The 24047-nt window shown below is 45.5% G+C and overlaps 2 protein-coding genes across 2 annotated transcripts; one reads left to right on the top strand and one right to left on the bottom strand.

The window, feature by feature from the left end:
* Positions 1 to 8478: 8478 nt before the first annotated feature.
* Positions 8479 to 9735, bottom strand: LOC109748978 (uncharacterized). Its single transcript, XM_020307982.1, has one exon. It carries the CDS (start codon positions 9733 to 9735, stop codon positions 8479 to 8481), a length of 1257 nt encoding a protein of 418 aa, XP_020163571.1.
* Positions 9736 to 19467: 9732 nt separating this feature from the next.
* On the top strand, positions 19468 to 22692 carry LOC109748979 (uncharacterized). The gene is made up of 4 exons (XM_020307983.4): positions 19468 to 19542; positions 20301 to 20931; positions 21135 to 21709; positions 21887 to 22692. Exons 2-4 carry the CDS (start codon positions 20325 to 20327, stop codon positions 22517 to 22519), a joined length of 1815 nt encoding a protein of 604 aa, XP_020163572.1. The 5' UTR covers positions 19468 to 19542; positions 20301 to 20324; the 3' UTR covers positions 22520 to 22692.
* The last annotated feature ends 1355 nt before the right edge of the window (positions 22693 to 24047 follow it).

Here is a 24047-nt window from a genome sequence, read left to right as displayed (position 1 = left end):
AAAAGAAAAGATAAGAAAGCGAATGCATCATACGATGAGCCAAAGCGCCACATAGTTCTTTCTGGGAGTGGATGACAAGACAGACATGTCAGAAGATTATGAAAAGTTTGATGAAATTGCTCCATTCATAGTGAATATTGACCCGAGCATCTAGTTAAATGATGAAGATTTTCCATGGCTACGGCGCAAAGAGACACATGCGAAGAAATTCACACCCAAAGATCTGGGATGTGATCGGCTTCACTATCATCACTTTGTTTTGTGTTTCACACCCAGGAGGGAATCTCTGTAATAGTTAGGGGAGTTATGTGTTTTGGCATTTGAAACGCGAATAAATTTTATGTGCAAACAAATTCTTTCATGCATTTATTGATTTTTTCAGCTAAATGACCCTGAAATTGAAAAGCATTTCAAATGAACTCAGAAAAGGTTGAAAATTGGCATGGTATCATAATTTCACCCACATAGCATGTGCAAAAAAGTAGAGAGGGTTACCGCAAAAACTGGATGCACTTCGTGTACAAAATGGACAATCTCTTTCGAAGTATCAGGGTTTCGGACGAAAACTCATCCGTTACAAAGGCATTTCATTTTTTAAATAACCTAAGCATTACCAAATTGAATATAATGATAAAACACACTAATTTTAACATAAGAAAAAAGAATCACTGAAAAATCTATTTTCAAAGTTAAGTTATTCACAAACTAGTGATTCACACAAATTTTAAATAATTCAAAATGTAAACTATTCAAATTTGTAAACTACCGGCACTAATAGAAAGTTTGTAATTTTTTGTACCTAAAGCAAAAATATTCACAAAGAAACTCTAAATACAGCAAAAAACAACTCAAAAATAAATAAAACAAAAATAAATAAAGCAAAAAAATAAGAAAATAAAAAAGCCCGCCTACTGCGCCACAGCGGCCTGCATACGACTAGAAACCCAACCTGTTGTTGGGCCAGGATGCAGGCCCGCAAAGGCCCATTAGGCCCACAAGGCAGCACAGAACATTTAGGCCCAGTAGGCCTGCTTTGGAGAGGAACTCGAGAGAGCTACCGCACTGGGGCTTATAAACCAGTGCGGACGCCCCTCGGCTAGCGAGGTGGGACTAAACATGACGCACCGCACCTGCGCCAGTGCACCACCTTTAGTACCGGGTGGTGGCTCAAACCGGTATTAAAGGGAGGGTCTTTAGTACCGGTTGGAGCCACCACCCGGTACTAAAGGTGGGCGCTTCCCGCCGCTTGGCCTGGCCAAAATTGACCTTTAGTACCGGTTGGTCGCTCCAACCGGTACTAAAGGCCCATCCTATATAAGAAAACACTTCAAAAAATTCAGTTTCTCATCTGCTTCTCCTCTGCCCCGTCGCCCGCCGTCCCCCGTCGCCGCCCCCGTCGCCACCCTCGTCGATGCCCCCGTCGACGCCCCCGTCGCCGCCCCGTCCCCGTCGTCGCCGCCCCAGCCCCGTCCCCGTCGTCGCCGCGCCCCGCCCGGCCCGTCCCCGTCCCCGGCATCACCGCCCCGTCCCCATCCCCGTCGTCGCCGTCCCCCGTCGCCTCGCCTCGCCGATGAGCTCCTGCCCCGGCCGCCATGTCCACACACACACACATTGTTTTTTAGTTTTTTAATTATAGAAATTTTTCTGTTTTTTAGTTATAGAAATATTAGAAATGTTATAGAAATGTTAGTTATATAGAAATGTTATAAATTTTTCTGTTTTTAAGTTATAGAAATATTTATAGAAATGTTAGCAATTTTTCTATTTTTAGTTATAGAAATATGAGAAATGTTAGTTATATATATAGAAATGTTAGAAATTTTAGAATTAGTTTTAGTTAGATGAATTAGATTAAGGTCAAATTGTTAGAATTTGCATATCGAATTTTAGTTATCACAATCCAATCATTTAAAAAATGTTACTTTTTGCGGGCATATAGTATTTGTTCTCGACGATGCCCGGCCCGCATCCTCGCCGTCGACCCGTTCGCGACGACGTCCGGCTGACCCATGTCCGGGATTGGGCTCCGCCGGGCTGGCACTGGGAGGTGCTACCTGGAGGGGCGCGCCGCTTGGTGAGGAACCCGGCCTCGGGTCCCGTCGTCGACCCTGATCTCCTTTGGTGGCGTTCGCGTGGGCCACATTCGGTGCAGAGGGAGCCGGCCCCGCCGGAGGTGGTGCGTCGTCGTGTCAGGGAGGAGGACAAGCACGTCCATCGCTACATGGCTGCTATGGACGTCAGGTTCTCCAATACCTGGCAGGTTCTTTGGGCAGATGACCGAAGATATGATCCTGTGATGGTTCCTTGTCTTTGGGAGTCCACCGCCCGCGCCCCAGGAACCGCGAGTGGCCTAGATTCTTCTATAGTATTCGATCTTTATTAGCTACCTAGCCAGTGATGTATTCGAGACTATATATTATTCGAGACGATGTATTCGAGATTATATATTATTCGAGACGATGCATATTATGTACTATATGATTCAGTTTTTCCTTATTGATTGCATCCATGCATTGTAATTTGAATACTAAATTATTTTATATTTCTTCTGTATTAGTTAAATAAAAGCTATGGCGGACAATACCGGCAGAGAGGGAGAAGAGGCCCTGTTCGAGATCATACGCAGCCCTAACAGGCCAGATGATCTGAATGAAGCAAATGACGGCTCCCAATATCTGAACAATACCGGGGAGGGTGATGATAAGATATTCGATCTCAACGACCGAGCTAATGAAGTCATGAACTATGATTATGATTATGATGACGCAGACAATGATTATGATGACGAATACAATGTTGATCTTGAAATAACAAAGACTACCGGCGAGGTATATTTATATAAGCAGGCATCTAGTGATCATCACATGTTTTTATTATTTGAAGATATATTAACGAATCTATCTTTCTTCTTTCAGCCCTCCGGATCGAGCAAATCTGCTTCTACAGACAGCAGGACAAAGCGCGGCCCGGGCAAAAAGTTGAAGGAGGGTGTAAAGTACAACATTGATTCCATCAAAGCTAGTGGCGAACCCCTCACGTCTAAGAACATTGCAAACAAGTTCGTTCGTCAGTGCGGAGTTCTTGTGAAGGACCAACTCCCGATCTCCATTCAAGAATGGAAAGAGCCAAAAACTAAACGCCCAGATGTTACTTGGGTCGACGACAGAGCAAAACAAAAGCTTTGAGAATCTCTGATGGAACATTTCACCCTACCAGATTATTTCACTAATGCAGATGTGCAGAAAGTCAAGGACGCTGCTCTTAAGAAGATGGCAATTGCATTCAACACCCACAAGAAAACTGTATGGGCCAACTACCTCGCTGCAGAAAGGAAGACTTCAGAATTCAAGGGAACACTGGAGAAGCAAAGAGAACACTGGCCCGGTTTCGTGAAATTCAAGGAATCCGAATTATCTAAGGAACGGTCGAGAAAAAACAAGGCCAATGCCGCAAAAAGACGCAGTTCCATAGGCTGGGTCCAGGTGGCTACGCGCTGGCAATGCCTAAGTGGGATAAGTCTGAGCAAGAGATGGAGGATGCAGGGGTCACTCCGGTTACTAGGAGCTGGCCCTCCAGGTGCAGAACTTGGTTCTATGCGCATGGGGGGCGTTGGACCCGAAGACAGGCCTGGTTTCGAAGAAGGCAAGTCTAAAAGGAGCAGAACAAAAGTTACTTGACGCAATAGAAGATGCTCGAAAGGGGGTGTTCACGCCCGACAGAGAGAACGACGAGCTTACGCGCGCCCTGGGAAATCCTGAACACCTGGGAAGAACACGAGGCAAGGGCGTTATTCCCTGGTATGAGGGCTTTTCGGAATGGAATGACGACTACAGGACCCGTGCAAGAAAGAATATGGAGGAGGAGAAGAAGAGGAAGTTGGAGGAGGAGCAGAGGAAGCAGGACGCGGAACGCCTTCAAGGCCTAGAAGCAAGGCACGCGGACTTGGCACTCAAATTCCAGCAGCAGCAGATCGACTCACTTAGCCAGGAAAGGGGGTCTCAGCAGCGGCAGCATCAAGCGGATGATCATCCAGCATTGGATAGCACCGTCCCATCCATGCCGAGAAGCAGCGTTGGTTCCGCCCCGGGCGACGCACTGCTGGATACATACCCTGTGGATGACATCATAGAGAACACTAACTGTGAGCTACACTTCAAAATGAAGAACATATCCATGAAGGTGGCAGACGTCATTGCTTTTACAATTACCCCCAAAGCAACCTTCCATTGCGCCCCGATTCCAGCGGGCTATGCTCGTGTCTTGGTTGATGAGGTGATGGACCCATATTCGGGGCTAGAGCTTGACATTCCTGGAGGTGACGACGAGCACACACTGGGAGAGGCCATACATCGTATCATCCTATGGAGAAAGGATTGCATCATCTTTCGAAGTCCACCGACACCGCGTCTGCCGACTCCTCCTTGAAGTCCGCCACCGTGTCAGCAGACTCCCGCTCCTCCAAGTTCACGAACGCGTGAGCAGACTCCTGCTTCAAGTCCGACACAGCATCAGGCCACTCCTCCTGTTTCAAGTCCGACACCGTGTCAGGCCACACCTCCTGCTTCAAGTCCGGCACAGCATCAGGCCACACCTCCTGCTTCAAGTCCGACACCGTGTCAGGCCACACCTCCTGCTTCAAGTCCGGCACAGCGTCAGGCCACTCCTCCTGCTCCAACTAAGCCACGTCAGCCGTCTCCGCCGCCTAAGCAATCGCAGAAGAGACACGCCGCAGCTATGGTGCGTAGCGGTATGAGTTGAGGTAGTACAGGAAGTACAGGCGGAGACAAGCGATATAAATATGGTCCAAGCAGCCTCGCTCCTCTTCCTCAGAGGCCTTACGACATGACCGAGGAGCAAAACGATGCAATAGTGCGGGCCGAAGTGGACGCTCATTTTGGACCGAAACCGGCAACGCCGCCGAGGGAGAAAGTGCCTGAGGAAAAGATTGACCACTTCATTCGTATGGCTAGACCACCAGCTCCCAAGCCTGTTGACTCAGACTATGAGCGCCAAATCAAGAAGGCACATCGAGCACGACTACAGAAAGAAGAGAGCTCGAGCTCGAGCCAACAAGCAGCTGTCAAAAAATGCGGAAAAACCGTTCCCCAGCTGGGAGAACAGGCGGCGCAATCGACCCCCCGCTTGTTGTGCCAACACACATGAGAGTACGCGCGCCCAATATTATTGTGGGCAAACCGTTTACGTTCCCGAGCTGGGCGATGTGGTAATAACCGAGGAGCATATAATGCAGGCTGAAATGCTCAAGATCACTGTTGGACAACTCCTCGATATCGAGCCCATGTCTCCGCTTAGAGAGGAGAAAATAAAACGGAAATATATCCGGGGCCAACCTTTGGTCGATCCCGAGGAGGTCAAGAACCTCCCAACGAGAATGTATGAATTGCATGATTGGTACATGAAAATTACCAAGATTTCCAATCGAGAGTCCCTCATGGTGCAAGTCGAGGAAGATCATTACTTCAATAAGAAAGATCTGTCCGTTGAGTATTCAGAACTATTTCAGTTATTCAATCAAGATGCACTCGACAAATCTATCGTCAGTTGCTATTGTCTGTAAGTGATTTCTTTCTGTAATTTAAGTCTCAAGCTAGCTCTAGTGCTCATTGATTGATCATTAATTACCTGTAATTATATATCCTTCATATATATTCTTTTCTGTGGTATTATGCAGGATGAAGATGTATGAAATGAAAAAAGCTGGACGCTATGGCATTGGGTTCATTGACCCAAATACCGTTAATGAATACACATGGAAATTGGAATGGTGTAGACAAGATGTAGAGAAAAACATGGTAGAGTTCTTGAAGCGCCTCAATAGCAATGAAGATATACTACTTCCTTACAACTTCGAGTGAGTCACACTGTCTTGTACTACAAATTCTGTTTTTGCTTACTAGCTAAATGTTAATAAGTGTATAGGGTTTAGGGTTATAGTTGATTAGTGTTATGCACATGCCCGCTTAATTTATACATGCAAACGTATGCGCATGCAGCTTCCACTGGATCTTTTTAGACATTAAAGTTGACGAAGGAAAAGTTGAAGTACTTGACTCACTACTTAAAAAAGATAATGACTACAGCATCGTGAAGGGGATAGTCGACAGGTTATTTCAATCATTATTAACTATATCTCGGCCTATTTAGTTCGTCATTTCCTGATATGAACTATTTTTAATAACCCCTTTATTAATTTTCTTTGCCGGCGGGCAGGGCTTGGGCAAAGTACATCAAGATGACTCCAGGAAAATGGCGACAAAAGCTATCTTGGTATCGACCCAAGGTAAGTAATTAAGCAGTACTAGCTAGGTAGCTACCATCTCTTTAATTCTTGTTTCAATACCATTAATTAATTAACATGTTTGATTAATTATTATCTGATTCAATTCTATTCTCGTAAAGGCTCTGAAGCAGGCGCCGGGGACTGAAGTATGTGCATACTACGTTTGCGAGAACATTCGCATGATCGCGTCCGAAAGGAGCAGATCTGATAGACAGGACTGGGTACGTTTGCCAGAACACTATTTATAAATCTTACATGATTGTCGATATCTAGTCACACAACTAATACACATGCATATTGGTCTCCTTCTTAACAGTACAAAGAGGTGCGGGACCAGCTCCTACCAGAGGAGCGCATACGAGCACTTCAAGAGGAAATAACGGGATTTTTGCTCGACCAGATCATAGATCCCAAAGGAGAACACTATTACCCGATACCGCCCCCAGGAACCACTTGTCATCGTGCTCCGAAGGCACCAAGGCAACATGTAGGAGAAATTGTATATATATATACATGTGTACGTGTGAATAATTAATGATGGTTGTGAGACATTCGATTATATATATATATATGATCGGTTCTACGAGAAAATCTATTTATATATATGCATAACGTGTGCAATATGTAGTATCGTAAAATAGAAACCGGTACTAATGGTCTACCAGCACCCGGGCCTGGCTCGTGCCACGTGGTGGCACTTTAGCGCCGGTTCATGCCGAACCGGTAGTGGGGGGAGGGGGGGTGGGGGGCTTTATTCTCCACTCTTTAGTGCCGGTTGCAGAACCGGTATTAAAGGCCCTTACAAACCGGCGCTAAAGCCCGGTTCTGCACTAGTGGTAAGTTAAGTTTGCCTACGTATGATCGAAGGCCAGGTCTACATCAATCTATGGTATATATCGTAAAGGTGACCGGCAGTACAAGTACGTATCTGAATACCGGCCGGCATGCTCGTGTATATGAAAAAGGTTGCAACGAATAGCTTGATACTGTTGGCCTTATTGAAAGGGAGTGCCTAGAACTCATCTAGATGAGATATAATTTGGTCTCATTCATCTGAAAAACAAAAACAGATACAAAGTAGCACAACAGGTCACGTCATCACACACGCACACGTAATCCTGAAGACGAACTAACTAGACATCAAATTTTCATTCAGGTCTTCCAACCAACGACTGTTTGCTTGGGCGTCGGGCGATATACCCAAAAGATAGAAGGTTGGTACCAAGGTACAGTAAGCTCCCGCTCATTGATCCATCATTAAAATTTGTTTGGCTTGCTACAAATCAACCTCGTCCAGTTTTATTCTGCATCGGAGTTGTGTGGTTGCAGCATCATTTCATCAGCATCAGCAATAAATGGTATTTTTACCCAACAACTCTCTGCAAAATGGTAAGCTTTCATAAATTCTACGTCTTTGGTGCAGAAAACATGAAGAACAAGGACACCATGATATAGCTTTCAAAGGCTTGGCCATATGAACAAGTCCTTTTTTTTGCTGTGGGAGTTTCTGAAAGTTGTGCGGAACTGGAGCTAACTGACTTTGTCCATGAGATCCGAAACATCAATGCATGCCCATGACCATGGTTATAGTATGGATGCATAGTAATCATCTAAAAAAAGTTGGATCCTGAAGTTCAGTCTACAAATACAACCAAAAACCAAGGGGTAAATTAATCTGTTGGACAGCTAGCTATAAAAGCTGAACCTTCAACATTAGAGTTCAGAAATGTTATGTGCAGGTGAACATCTCGCCAAGCCCACAGTAAACGTGCATGCCAGCTTGTACACCAGTGTCCTGCATTGAGTCGTGATCGCCACTGAATTTCTGAGGAACCAAATGCTACATGTTGGTAAAATTGCATAGGCAACCCAAATAAAGTTCAGGTACTTCATATATACCATGTTAGCAAGAGTACATAGATTTTGCCATGGTACTTGAATTGAGTTTTCTAAACTTCTTGTTTCTACCAAAATATTCCAGGCCTTTATCATGCTTACAAGAAACGAGCTACTCGTTGGATCTTTTACCCATCTATGAGACTACTGTCTGTCTACAAAATGACAACTAACCTTGTCATCTGTGTTACATTCTTCTTTTCTCCTACTTCATAGATAATTATATGACATCTCTTATAGATAGTTCAATGCACTACTAGCTATCACACAGTGTAGACTAGCTATATAGGAGTATATGGAGGGAGAATCCACATGCCACCATGTGAATGACCCTTCATGAAGTATCCTACCGACCTGATCCTCTTCAGGCCATTGTTGGTGATGTCGTTCCATGAGTCGTCTTCCTTGTAGGAGGTCTCGCCGTGAAGGTTGTTCAAAATTGTCACGGAAACCTTGTAACTAGGGATGATGGCGTCTTGACCTAACGGACAACGATGCGAGTAGTAGATGTGGTTTCTCTCCACGTTGCCACACATGTTCGTTGGCACATGCACTGCCTTAGAGAATGTCTCCCCCAAAAACAATGAGTGGTCACCCAAGTCTATGACCTCCACCCACTCGTGCTTGTAAAGTGCCTTCTGTCTACCTGTAGGGTTATCAACAAGGCTGAAAACCTTGAAGAAAGGCTGGGTATTTCCCAACCACCGGGTCTTCAACGCCAACCCAAGCTTGCCGTGCAGATCAAAGATGAAACTAGTGCTGCTCGAGTAGTCCCTAACACCGTCAATCCATTGCATGACCAGCGGGCGTTCTGTAATGACCATCCGGGCACCATCCTCGTTCACGCCAATCTCAAACTTGACGATTGCCATATTGTAACAGCGTAGGCCGTAGAGCTCGTCGTTGCAAAATGCGATGTCGACAAGCCTCCCGTGATCAGGACATCCTTGTACCGTCCACCCATTGTTGGGACCACCAACCCTGCAGAGTGCGATGCCGCACTTGTATGTTATGGCGGCAAGGATACACCGGGGCGAGGTGGGCGGCGCGGAGAAGATAACTCTCAAGATAACGACCAGGCGGGTGGGGCCATGGTGCTGGCTCGTGCAGAGGATCGGCGCGTTCTTCTCGGCGAGGCGCACCTCGGCGCCCGAGAAAAGGTTCACGATCTTGATCAGACCTGGCACTGGCATGGCAACCCAGCCGCCGTCGTGGCCACCGATGATCCGCCTCCCGGCGTCCTCGCGGAGGACCCACAAGCGCACCAGGGAACTGTCCTCGAGGCAGTGGAGAGCCTTCCTCCTGTTGCAGTCGCGTGGCAAGAGGAGCAGCCATGGGAGCGCCGTCACCGGTGGCGCCGCTCGTGCGGCAGCGCGCCACGACCGACAGACGGCAGCGAAGCGTACGCGGCCGCGCGGGGAGGCGATCATGCTGTAGACGAGGGCGAGGAGATCGTCGGGGAAAGTGGCGGACCAGCACTGGCTCCCCGCATGCGCGCGCTTGTTTTCCAGTTCATCGTAGGCGGCGGCGGCGGCCATCGGCGCGGACATAGATCACGCCCGTTTACCACTATACCATATACGTACTGCTAGGGTTCTTTTGCTGGGTTCTATCGCTTACGTACGCGCGGGGAGTACGTACTAAGTTTTTTTTTTTTTTTTTGAGGAAAGAGATCTGGGTTTATTTGGTGGGCAACTCACGCACGCACGTTAATTGAATTATTATAATAAAAAATGACCCCCCCCCCCCCCCCCCCCCCCTTCCCCCCTTTCATCTCAATAACCAGTTAATTGGATATTCCTGAGTCCCTCAAATAAATTTCATTTTGAAACGTAACCGGGGGCAAAAGCCCACCAGAATTTCCATTTAACCGGTATTACATACAAATTAAGTTACAAGCGGTGAACCAACCTGTGGTTGGACGGTTATGAGGACATTGGTATTCCCGACCTGCCAAGGTTCAAATCCTGATGCTCGCATTTATATTATGCTTATGTGCGTTCATAGGGTGAGTGTTGACGCGTATATATGAATGCTTGTGTCTATACTCCGGTGAAAAGCACAGAGTTACAAGCGTTTTGTGGCACCCACCGGGATGGCAGGAACCGGGCCATCGAGACCACACACTACGCAGAAAATTGCCACCATCACGGTAGGACGCGGAATGCAATATCGCATACAATAACAGAGGAGCGGAACGTTCATCATGAAAGACCTTGGTTTTGCGGCTCTTCCAAACATGTGGTATAAAATCTACTCCCTCGAGGCCTCCATTCTTACTCATCCGAGTTAAGAGGAGGCTTCCACACCTTCAATATGCAGGGCCGGCCGTGACAGCGAAGGCGATGTCCGAGCCTCGGGAGCGGGTCATATTAAAAACGCTGCTTCAGCGTTACATGCAGAAGCTAAGGCATGTGTGGAGGCTCTAAAGTTGGCGTCTGATTGGGGCATGACGGATATTGAAGTTGAATCAGATTGCCAGGAGTTAATCAAAGCGATTCGTGGATCTGAAGCGGATCTCGCGCGTGAAGGAGTTCTATTCAGGGAAATTCGAGCTTTTGCACACTTGAACACAAACGGTAGATGAAAATGGGGGAGGACAGAGCTATCAAACAGCGATCAATGACTACCAAGAACTCAATTTGGGTCCTTTTGGGAGAGCAATTAAACCAACATGGAGATGAAAAGATGGAATATGTAAAATGATATGTAATCAATATATGCGCAATTACGGAGCACAACTCACTAGTTTTTATTAAATATTTAAATGGCAGTTCTATGTTCTAGAACATATGTAAAATAATCCTGCAGCACCACATCTGCATCGGTAGCAAGTGCCTATGCTGTTTATCGGAAGGCTCAATTAAAATTGCAAAGCTGTAGATGTTATATCTGAAAGACATAGAAATCCTGCACCATAACACAAAGATGACAACTTAAGATAGTACATCACAGTATCACACCAATATAACATGTTCTCTCAGTTTTTGTGGTGTATATATAAAGTTGATGATAAAGCAAGAAAATAGTTCAACTTAGCAGTACCTTTAGTTACTGGGAATGCACACGACGCATCAAAGGAACATGGTGACGGCGACGACGCGTCGATCCCACCAACACTGATGAGCCATACTGTAGGCGTTGGCGTCATTGTCGGTGCTCAGCAGGTATGGGGTGCATGTCATTGATAGAGTACGTGTCCTTCAAGTATTCTACTAATTAGAATCAGTTAGGATCTAATCTAATCCCTTGTAATTAGGAAAGGTTGTATGCCTGTATATATGATGTATTTGCCGCACCTATGGGTGTCGTGCATTGTCCCCTTAATCTCTCTCACAGAATACATCTAAGTTTACATGGTATCAGACTAGGTTTCGCTATGTCGTCTTCCGCCAACTCTCTCGCCGCCACCTCCTCCGCCCTTGTTTCTTCCCCGTCGTTGTCGACTTCCCTTGGCGTCGCTTCGACTGGCCCGTTCCACTTCGGGCATCTGATCACCATCAAGCTCTCGCCGGATACCTTCATGATCTGGCGGGCGCAGGTCATGTCCCTTCTCCGTAGTCATCTCCTCCTTGGCTATGTTGACGGCACCCACCTGTGCCCTCCGGCCTCTTTGTCGCTCCGTCCGGTCGGCAAAGAGGTCAAGGAAACTGACCCTGATGTGGTCGTTCCTAACCCGGCGTACAACACATGGCACCAGCAGGATCAAGCGATCTTGTCTGCGATCCTCTCGTGGCATGGTGATGTTCGCGGCGTCCTCCTATGATGCCTGTACCACGCACGCTCTCCAGTAGCTTTGCGTCCCAATCCAATGCTCGGGCGATGCAGATTCGTTCAGAATTGGGCCTGGTGAAGAAACTTGACTCCTCGGCAGCGGCCTTCTTTAACAAGATCAAGTCTGTTTCAGATACGCTGACATCCATCGGCAAGCCCCTTCGATCTGAGGAATTCACTTCCTTTGTTCTGCATGGTCTTGATGAAGAGTACGATGCCCTTGTGGAGATGGTGATGGGGCGTGATGATCCCATGCCCGTGCGTGATCTCTATGCACGCCTCCTGTCAACGGAGCAACGCATCGAGAGCCGTCGTTCTGCGTCACTTGCTGCTGGTCCTCACTCGATGCATGCAGCCCGGCTGGGTGGCCGCCCCTCGCGTTCCACTGCCCCTGCCCAGCATCACGCCGCTACAGGTGCTTCTGTGCCGGCTCCGCGTGCCACTCATTCGTCGCAGCAGTCCTCCGGTGGCGGTGGCGGTGGCGGTGGTCGCGGCGCTGGGACGCGCCCGATCTGTTAGATGTGCGGTGACGTTGGACATGTTGCGTCCTGCTGCTTCAAGCGTTTTCAGAAGGATTTTCTTGGGATTGGCAACAATGGGCACTTCACTGCCCGTCAACTGGCCATGGCCAATCACGTCTCTTATGGGCATACTCAGTCCCTTCCTGCTGATGCCAGCTGGTACATGGACACGGGGGCGACTGATCATCTTACTAATGAACTTGACAAGATGCACGTGAAGGAGACCTACCAGGGGGAGGAGCGAATTCATACGGCCGACAGCTCAGGTATGCGTATTCATCATGTTGGTCAAGCAATTCTACCCACTCCTTCATCTCGCAATCTTCATCTCAACAACGTTCTTCATGTTCCTGAAGTTACAATCAATCTTTTGTCAGTTCCTCGCTTTACTCAAGACAATCGTGTAATTGTTGAATTTCATCCTTATTGTTTCTTTGTTAAGAGCTGGCCACCCAGGAGCTTCTTCTTAGAGGTCGCTATCGTGATGGTCTCTACAAGCTTGATGCACCCATAATAAAACAAGTCTTCAGCAGTCTCCGTGCGTCGTCTGCCCAGTGGCACGCTCGCCTTGGTCATCCGTCATCACAAGTGGTGCAACATGTTTTCCGTAGTCATGAGCTTCCCTCAGTCTCAAATAAATTAGATGTTGTCTGTGATGCATGTCAACAAGGGAAGAGTCGTCAGTTACCTTTTTCTCTTTCTTCTCATGTCACACATGCTCCATTGGAACTTATTCATTCTAATGTATGGGGCCCTGCCCAAACCTCTGTTAGTGGACACAATTTTTATGTCAGTTTCGTTCACGATTATAGTCGTTTTACATGGCTCTATTTGCTCAAGCGTAAATGTGATGTTTTTGATTTATTTCTGAAGTTTCAAAATCATGTTGAATGACTCCTTGATCGAAAAATTCTCCGTGTTCAGTCTGATTGGGGCGGCGAATACATCAAGTTAAATTCATTCTTTGATAAGTTGGGCATCATGCATCGTGTTTCTTGTCCACATACTCACCAACAGAATGGCACTGCCGAGCTCAAGCACTGTCATGTTGTAGAAACCGGCCTTACATTATTAGCGCATGCTTCAGTTCCTTTTTCGTATTGGAGTGATGCCTTCTTTACGGCATGTTTTCTCATAAACCGTATGCCTACTCGAGTTATTTCCATGCAAACCCCACTTGAGCGTTTGTTTGGAGAGGTTCCTGACTATACCTCCTTCAAGGTGTTCGGTTGTGCATGTTGGCCTAACCTTCGTCCATATAATAATCACAAACTTCAGTTTCGGTCGAAGAAGTGTGTGTTTCTCGGCTATAGCTCCCTTCACAAGGGCTACAAGTGCCTTCATGTTCCATCGAACCATGTTTACATCAGTAGGGATGTTGTGTTTGATGAAAACGTGCTTCCATTCTCCGATGCACCTTCTTCCGATTTACCACCATCCTTGTCACATCCATCCCTTATAGCTGACCAATTTGATGATTGTGCGCATACACCTTTGTTGCTTCCTAATCATGGTGCAGGTACCGGACGAGGAGCTCGCCTTGAGCTTCTTGTTGATGATCACGTCAATGACGTGGACGTGCATGGCGGCATAGAACACGACGATGGATGCATGGCTTTGTCTGAGCCGGACGTACCTCAGCCGGCTTCGTCCGTATCGTCTGAGCCGGGGCATGACTCCTTTGCTTGCTCTCCAGCCGGCTCGCTTTCGGGCTCTGCACCCACCTCTGCTTCGGCACCTCTGCGGCCTGTTACGCGCTCCATGCATGGGATTCATCAGCCCAAGCAGCGTACGGATGGTACGGTTGCGTGGCTCGCCGCATGTGTTGCTCGCTATATTGCTGATCCTACGGCCGAGCCTCGACATTTTCGTGCAGCTCTTGGTATTCCACATTGGCGTGCAGCTATGGAACAAGAGTTTGATGCTCTCCTCAAGAACAAAACTTGGCGACTTGTTCCCCCTATTCCTAGTATAAATATTATTGATTCCAAATGGGTATTCAAGGTTAAACGTCATTCTGATGGCTCTATTGAGCGGTATAAAGCACGTTTAGTTGCCAAGGGGTTCAAGCAAAGGTATGGACTTGGTTATGAGGATACGTTTAGTCCGGTGGTTAAACCAACAACTATTCGACTCCTTCTGTCACTTGCTGTTAGTCGAGGGCGGTCTTTGCGGCAGCTTGATGTTCAAAATGCCTTTCTCCATGGAGTTCTTGAAGAAGAGGTGTTTATGCGACAGCCTCCTGGGTTTGAGGATCCACAACACCCACATCATCTATGTCGGCTTGATAAAGCTCTCTATGGTCTCAAGCAGGCACCTCGTGCATGGCATCATCGACTTGGCTCTGCTCTTAATGCTCATGGTTTTGTTGCCTCCACGGCTGACACTTTATTGTTCATCTTTCACCGACAAGAACTCACGATGTACTTATTGGTCTATGTTGATGACATTATTGTGCTCAGTTCCTCTTCATCAGCAGTTGATCGGTTGGTATCTAGACTTCGTCAGCAGTTTGCTATCAAGGACTTGGGGGTTCTTCACTATTTTCTTGGTGTTGAGGTTGCTAGTCTCAAGAAAGGCTTGTCCCTTACTCAGCGCAAATATGCACGTGATCTTCTTGCTCGTGCTGGTATGCTCAAGTGCAAGTCAGCAACAACCCCAGTGTCATCCACCGATCATCTTTGTGCTACTGATGGGGACTCTCTAAGTGATGATGATGCTACTCTATATCGCAGCCTGGTTGGAGGTCTTCAGTACTTGACACTTACTCGTCCTGACCTTTCTTTTGCGGTTAATCGAGTGTGTCAGTACCTTCATGCTCCTCGCAGTTCTCATTGGTCCGCGGCGAAACGTATCCTTCGGTTTGTTCATGGTACTATTGCACATGGTCTCCTTATACAACCATCTACATCTAGTCCGTTGTCGGCCTTCTCTGATGCAGATTGGGCTGGGAGTCTCGATGATCGGCGATCAACCGGGGGGTATGCTCTCTTTTATGGACCTAACTTGATCGCCTGGAGTGCCAAGAAGCAGTCCACTGTCTCTCGTTCGAGTACCGAGTCTGAATATAAGGCTGTTGCCGATGCTACTGCTGAGCTGACCTGGGTAGAAGCACTATTGAAGGAGCTTGGTGTTCGGCAAGTCTCCCCTCCTATTCTATGGTGTGACAACATTGGTGCTACATCTTTATCCTCTAACCCAGTGTTTCATGCTCGAACGAAGCACATCGAGATTGATTATCACTTTGTTCGAGAGCGAGTTGCACGGAAGCTTCTGCACATCCGGTTTATCTCATCGAAGGATCAACTTGCAGATATTTTTACCAAACCACTACCGCTTCCATTGTTTCAAGAGTGTAAGCGCAATCTCAATATGCTATCGATAGTTGAGATTGAGGGTGGCTGAGAGAGTACGTGTCCTTCAAGTATTCTACTAATTAGAATCAGTTAGGATCTAATCTAATCCCCTGTAATTAGGAAAGGTTGTATGCCTATATATATGATGTATATGCCGCACCTATGGGTGTCGTGCATTGTCCCCTTAATCTCTCTCACAGAATACATCTAAGTTTACAGTCATGACCTCAATGCCACCAGGTAAATCCACTTGAAGATGATTGAGATGATGAATGAAGTGACAATCCCTATCATTCTTCTTCAGTCCATGCTCTTAGGCTGGTCATAATGAGAGTATCACAGATGGTATCATGCATGCCAACTAAATATTTTTATTGAGGTGGCACACAATTAAATGAGAAAAAAGAGAATTGAGTATCATGATATGATACTGCATCATATTAAATGATGTATTAGTATGTGTCTTGCATGACAATAAATAAGGTTACTATGATATTAATCTATGACATTATGCACTGTGAAGGTATTATATGCATGATAGCAGTGGCGTACCCAGGGGGTGTGTCACGTGTGCCATGGCACACCCAGATTTTTGGAAAATATTTTTTCACCATGTAAAAATTAGCTTATTTTTAAGGCCCATGCAAACTAATTGAAATAGATTTCAAATTTTTTTAAAGTATGCACACCCTCCATTTTATTTCTAGGTCCGCCACTGCATGATAGTATCATATGATACTTTCCATTATGGTCAACCTTAGTTTCTTCCGTCAGCATAGCTCACACCTACAACTAGGAGAAAGGGCACAGAAGGACATGTTTAGGGTTAGGTCGAGAGAAAGGATGTAAATCAGTGAGACGCTCCACGGCAAGTGGTAGAGGATCGGGTAGCGTTGAAACAGAACCGACATCGAGACGCGAGTGTAGCGGTAGCGTGAGACATTAAGGGCTCGATTTGGCATGCAGCCATGGAAAACATCAAGAGGTTACGGACGGAAAAATTTAGGAGAGGAGACGGAAGCAGGCGGCTGACTAGATTTGAGTCGGAGAATGATGACAGCAGCCGCCATTGACTTGCTATTTGAACGGGAGAGGATGGGGTGAAAAATTAGGTTAGGACATGCTTATGCATGGCAAGCGGTGGGTAATATTAAACAAATTATTCTAAGAATGCAAAATGATGTATCTAATGCATGCAGTATTTTAGGCCGCTTATAGGTGCCGGCGCGCCAGCCGAACTGTTCGGCCGGTCCAGCCCCAGCCACCCGATACCACGATTAAGGGCCGTTAGATCTGATTCCCTGCTTCGTCTTCCTCCCGGTTATTCCCCTGGAAAAAATGTGTAACGCCCACAGCGATGTTCGACACCCCACCATCCCCAGCGACCAAGCTTGAAGAACCACCGCGGCGTTCCCGTTGCCGGTTAGCACCCTCGCCGGCTATCCTCGTCGCCGAGGCCGCTCGCCGGGGGCGCTCGCCAGATGCAGCTCTGTCTTTGCATCTCAATGTGTCTTGCACCCCCTGGATGCAGCTCCGCCGTCAGCGCTTGCCATGGATGCAACTTCGCCGCCCCCCGTGCTCGCCATGGATGGATCCTGCCCTCGCCGCCCGCGCATGCCATGGATGCAGCTCCGGCGATTGACTGGTTCCAACAAATAGAATTGCCCGTTGTAGCATTTTTCGTTGTCGGTCGTAATAAAATGGAGACATGGTTGTAGCATCTTGCCGGACGCCCGACGGTCGTAGCCGACAGTTAACTGGTTCCAGCAACAACTATGCCTACTGTAGCAAAAAATGATGCCGGATGTAGCCAAAAAGGGGTGCATTTGAGGCGCTGGCTCCAGCAAAAATGCCTCGTCGCCGGCTCCAGCAAAAATCATTGATGAATGTAGCAAAATCGTTGGTGCTTGTAGCAAAAAGAAAAAGACCTCACCAATTTCTCATGAACGATGAAAAGAAATGGCAGTGGTAGCAAAAAAACTCTCCGGTCGTAGCAAAATTTGATGACGATTGCTGCTAAAAAAGACCAGCCAATTCTCATGAACGATGAAGAAAAAGATGGTGGTAGCAAAAAAACTCATCGGTTGTAGCAAAAATTGATGCCGGTTCCAGCAACCACAGTGGCTGGTTCCAGCATGGGTGGGCGTTGGTTCCAGCACGCGGTGACAACAGCCATGGCGGAGCTCGCCAGAGCTGCGGCTGCAACCAGATGTGTGGTGGCTCCCCCATCGCACATCGCCTGGCCTCCGTCACACATCACCGAGGTCGCCACGACTCGCCGTCGCCATGAAGCAAAAAGAAGAGATGGGATCGAGAGACGGAGATAGCAGAGACACCCGCATGAGAGGATAAGGCTAGCGGGACGCAGGCATGGGCCGTGGTCGTGGCACCCCCTGCGTGAAAGGATCCAGCGTGATCTGAATGCACACGCCCGACTTGCACGCGACCGGCCGAAACGCACCGTAGGGAAACGTTTCCCTTTTTTTAATGGCAAAGTGGATAATTTTTCTTTACTTAAATTTAACGGCTACAAATTAACTGAAGTCTAACAAATCGATGATCAGATCTTTCTTATTCTTGTAGGATTTTTTAGCATATTCCTCTATTTCAGACCCTTATTTTGCGTTTATATATAATAGATAGAATAGATAGATGGAAGATGAGGATACCAAATTTTTTGCAGGTCATTTTCAATGATACGGAATGGATCCGTACGTGGTCCTTATATACGGCAAACTGCGGAAGTGCGGGAGTATATGACGTTTAGGAGGGTAGCATGGGATCATACAAACGGTTTTGGATGTTGCATGTTGGCCTGTTTTACGCCAACTGTGGCATTTTTTCTTCCTCGATTGTCTGATTTGTACTGAATTTTGCTACCCGTGCTGTACTTCTTTAATAACCATTATGGTCGTGTGCATCGTTAGGATGCAGAGCCTGGGGGACTGATTCTCCTTTTCCAAAAAAATATCCTTATTGTATATTTGTATTTGCTTCGGTTCACGTTTATCTATATCATCAATATAAAAAGACCCAAAGGAGCAGATCCAACTGATCTCGACCATCAAATCAGGTCAATCCAACGACCTACACTGCTGCAATGGCGAGCGTTCAACATGTTTAACGTGCAATTAATATCATATCAAACAATTGCACTAATCATAGAATTATCACACAAATAATAGCATACCTAATATCCACGTGCAATTAATATATTGCCTAAATATTAACGTGCATGGCACGTGCGCATTCACTAGTTACTGCAAAGGACCGAGTCCTAGGCGCAAGATTCCCAATATATTAATACAGGTAGTAGAAATGATGTGACCAGTGTGAACCTCTGTGCCAAACGAGTCAATATGTGGAGCAAGGACTAGTAGGAGAAAATCTGGGCTGCCCAACTTACAGCCTCACAACAAGATGATAATCCTTGTTTTTCTTTTTCTAAAAGAACAGATACATCTCCAAAAAGAATGAATCAAGACAATCCTTGCCACAACTTGGTATAACAACACGACACAGCAAAGACTAGGACCTGGACTCTAGCTCCAGTCACGAGTTGTGCGTTGACACTAGACTTGCAATTCCTTTTAAAGTTGTTGGCATCTCCATGGAAAACATCATCGCGCGGGCTGCTACATACCTTCATCTTGCGACTACGCACGCACCTTCTCTGCTATTGATATTGTGCGAGGTGTGTATCTACTACTTTTCTTTGCCACAACTGTCGTCTCTCCATCGTTTCCTTCATCGGCCAGCTTGATTTTTTTTTTTACGAAATTAGCACATATTGGGCCACGCAACATCTAAATAGTATTTTCTTTTGAAAAAATATACTACTATCAAGTGAACGTACAATCTAAAACAATTTTGTTAACTATTAGTATTGATAACTTTTCTTAATATGTGCATCACTCTCATTACTGTTCTTTGAAGTAATAATAGGGTTTCACTAAAAATTACAACCTTTTGTCCCAAGCACCCCAAGAGAATCCAATCAAACTTATTACACCTCTACCCGTAAAATAGATTAGTTCCTATAAAGCGTTCGGTCAAATTTCTAAAAGTTGATTATTAATATAAATACAAAATATTTAAACTCCTAAGTTGAACTAGTGTGTAATTGGATTTTCCATGGAAAATAGTTGCGTATTGTACAAATTTGTTTTCTTTTGATTTTTAAAAATAAAATTAATTTGTAAACATTCAGTATATTGTACACTAATTTGAGGAATTTCTCTTCGTCAATGTACATGTGTTAATCTGCTGCATAAAGTCTGATGCGTAGTTATCGTGTTCACAAACCACCTTTATTATATTTGCTAATATATTTATTAAATCAGTGACAACTAATAAGGAACGAGGGAGTAATATACACGCTACTATCCAGCATATAGCAGACCACCTTATTATATTTATGTTTTTGTTCCTTTTCTTTCTTCTTTTCTGCAGTAAACCTAGCTCAAGCAGAGATAGATGGCTGCCAATACACCCACAACTGATGGAACTGGAGGACAGTCAGCGATGGACGAACGGATCCTGAAAGCAGCCACCTCTGGTATTTTCTGGGACATTGAGGTGTTGGCTACAACGAGTCCAAGCATTCTTCTTGGAGTAACTCCGCAAGGGAACAACTGCCTCCACATATCCACCATTCATGGGCACGAAGAGTTCTGCTTGTATGCGTTGGCACTAGAGCGTTCTCTCCTTGAGAATGTCAACTGCGAGAACGAGACTCCGCTTGTAATTGCTGTTTCACTTGGCCATGCCTCTTTGGCTTCTAAATTGCTCCAGCAATGCTGTGGAAGACCACGATTGAGTCGAGCAATCTTGCAACAAGACAGGTATGGATTTAATGCACTGCACCATGCTATTCGCAACGGCCACAAGCAACTTGCGCTAGATTTGATAGCAGAAGAGCCTGCCCTGTCAGGAGCTGTGACCAGATACAATGAGTCACTCATCGCCGTGATGTGGAATTTTGTAGATGTTTTGGAAAACCTACTAGACATTGTCGATTCTTCTCATATGGGACAGTATGGATGCCATGCTCTTCATGCTGCAGCTAGAAATGGAAATAAAGGTGAGAACTGTGGAATATAAGTTACGGTTACAAAAGTACGTATGTACAGCAAACCAGAGCTAGCGAGTTCAAGTTTTCTATTATGTTATATATCATCATTACTAATAGTCTAATACTCGACGATCATTTTTCATATCAAAGGACGTGTCGTAACATCACTTGGTTGTTAACCATCATTCATGCATGTCTTGACTTGATTTCAGATATTGCTCTCCAAATTATGAAGAAACGTCCTCGCTTGGCCACAGAAGCTGACTGGGATGGGATAACTCCATTAAGAATGGCTATATCTTATAACAAGGTTGATGTGCTACAAGTATTGCTGGAACAGCGTTCTTCTTTAGCCTATGAAACCGACAAAGATGGCTATCCTCTCCTCTATTCTGCTGCAACTCGGGGTCAAGTTGATGTTGCTCGTGCACTTCTCAAATTTTGTCCAGATGCTTTCTATTGCCGTCTGGTAATTGAAAAGAGTCCAATAATTGGAGAGAGTTCATTAAGTGGTGATACCTTGACATGCCTTCAAATAGCTGTAAAAAATGGCCATCTGGAGTTTGTCAAATTTATCTTGCAGACACGACAACTTCGGAAACTTATTAACATGCAAGACAAGGTTGGAAGAACCGCTCTACATTACGCAGTCGAGCAATGTGATCCTAGACTTGTTGCTGCTTTATTATCTCATGGGAGTATAGACCCAACAATTTTGGACAACCGAGGGAATTCAGCGGCTTCGCAATTGTCGAGCATCACAATTGTTGACAAGACTTTGGACTGGGTACGTAATTATGATACAGTATATTGAACCATGTAGCTAGTCTTTATGGTTGTTCTACAAAACCTCATTAATCCAGTTTATTGAACCATGTAGCTATTCTTTATGGCTGTACTACAAAACCTTATTAATCCAGTATATTGAACCATACATTGTATTAATCCTTATGTTCATTTGCAGAAGGAAGTGCACGTTCTCATGTCAAAAGCTGATCCCAATGATGATGACATCTCCTTGTATAATCTTCGCAAGGGGGCCAAGAAACAGGAAAATATTAAATCAAGGAGGCAGAGAGAGTCAATGACGCAAAAATACAGAAGCAACACATCATTAGTGGCAATCCTCCTTGCAACAATCACCTTTACTGCTGCTTTCACTCTACCCGGAGGATATAGCAGTGATTCTGGAAATGCGGGACTTCCCACCATGTCTGGAAAGGTTACATTTATAGTATTCTTGATCTTTGACACCTTAGCAATGTGCTCTGCATTTGTTGTTGCCTTTATATGCCTCATGGGAAAGTGGGAGGATGATAAATTCACAACCTGTTACATCTTTGTAACTAAGAAGCTCACCTGGTTTGCATACTTGGCAACAGTTACGGCTTTTTCAACTGGATTGTACACGGTCCTGGCGCCACGTATCCACTGGTTGGCCATTCTGATTTGCTCTCTGGTAGCTTTTTTCTTCATTCTTACTATTTTTATAGCAAAATGGCCTTCCTTGAAGCTCAGTTTTCGGTTGGGTCAAACTTGGCATGACTTGGAGCTCAAATTTCTGCAATGGTTTGACCTCCAATTCCAATTTCAGTAACATGGCCTGACCTCCACAATTCATTTTATCGTTACGCTTTAAAAATATTTTACATGTCATATGTAATTATCATTGTTGGATATTCATATAGTATTGTTAATTTATCGGGAAAACTACAATGTACTGTTCACTCTTGTATTCTGTTCAAATATAATGCAGTGCTTTCATCACCGCAGAGATGGTTCATTGTTCGTGCCACATCCAATGACAATTGGCATGTGTTTAGTTGCATTTGAAATATAAGATTTCCCATGAAATCAAAAAATATATACTTTAGAGCACCATAAATAAATATTATTCTGATAACTCCATATTGTTTAACTAACATAAATAAAACAATGTGTTTGAATGTCTCTCTCGCTTTTGCTAGTGGGAGATTCGTGAGGCGACTCGTGCTCGTCGCTTACCCCAGCAAGTCCATCCCACCCCCCTTCCTTGCCGGCCTCTTCCGTTCCTCCGAGGTGTAGAATCAAACATTTCTAGTCCCTGGCTGATGACAACGACTCTGAGACGGAGGCCGATGAGTTCTCAGGGGAGCTCGCGGTCTGTGTTGTGGATCTGGCCGTGCTCCTTGTTGGCTTGGATTAGGGTTCCAGCCGACTACATGCCGCTCTCTGTTCAAAACAAAATGTCAGGGTCGAAAAATGAGACCAATGTCTTTGCAGGGTGTTTCCTGCAAATTAACACTCCAGCGAAGGGTGTCGAGTCGGCCCCATGCTGAGTAAACAGGCTATGTCAGTGCAAATAACAGTCGGAAATGGTGGATTGACTCATTCGCTCATAAAATGGACCAAAGTGACCGATGCATCACATTTTGAGAGAAGTGTGGCCAATGTGCTCATCTCACGAGAGTTCAGTGACCAATGATGGTTTATCTCTTTTAATAATAGAATGGATAGATGACAGTCCCTTCACAAGCATCTAGCATGTGCCTTAATCTCGACCGATCTGTGTGTACCTAATGGCCACTTGCAGCAAGAGCGATTACATATCAAAATGTATCTTGATCGATAGATCTCGGAACCACTCCCTAACTATACGATATTAGCAAACAAACATTACATACGAAAGCGTGTATGTGGTTGAACCGATCAGTAACTTTAGACATCAAAATAAATGGCTGAACAAATATCTAGCATGTGCCTTAAATCTCGATCGGTGTACTTAATGGCCACTTGCAGCAACAGTGTTGTATTGGTTTCCACTAATGGAAAATATGGAGAAATCCCTTTCTGGAAGAAACTAAAAAAGAAAAAGAAGCAACGGTGATACCTGAACAAATACTTACCAATTGCGACAGTGGCATGTCTACCTAGCAATTGCGGTATAGAAGAAAGAAATTTTATCTGCGCTAGAGGCAAACATTTATCTGAGCTTCTTACAAACACACACATACAGAAATATAAAATTACATTTAAACACATGGGGATGTCGAAGTCTTTCCTCCTGCATCTACCGGCGGCACACCGTGAGCATAATACGATGCCGCCTCTGGTCCTTAGACTCAGTTGAGCAGGAGCTTGTAGAG

Source organism: Aegilops tauschii, chromosome 3, assembly GCF_002575655.3.
Source record: "Aegilops tauschii subsp. strangulata cultivar AL8/78 chromosome 3, Aet v6.0, whole genome shotgun sequence".
NCBI classification, from domain to species: Eukaryota; Viridiplantae; Streptophyta; class Magnoliopsida; order Poales; family Poaceae; genus Aegilops; species Aegilops tauschii.
This window is presented reverse-complemented; position numbering and strand designations above follow the sequence as displayed.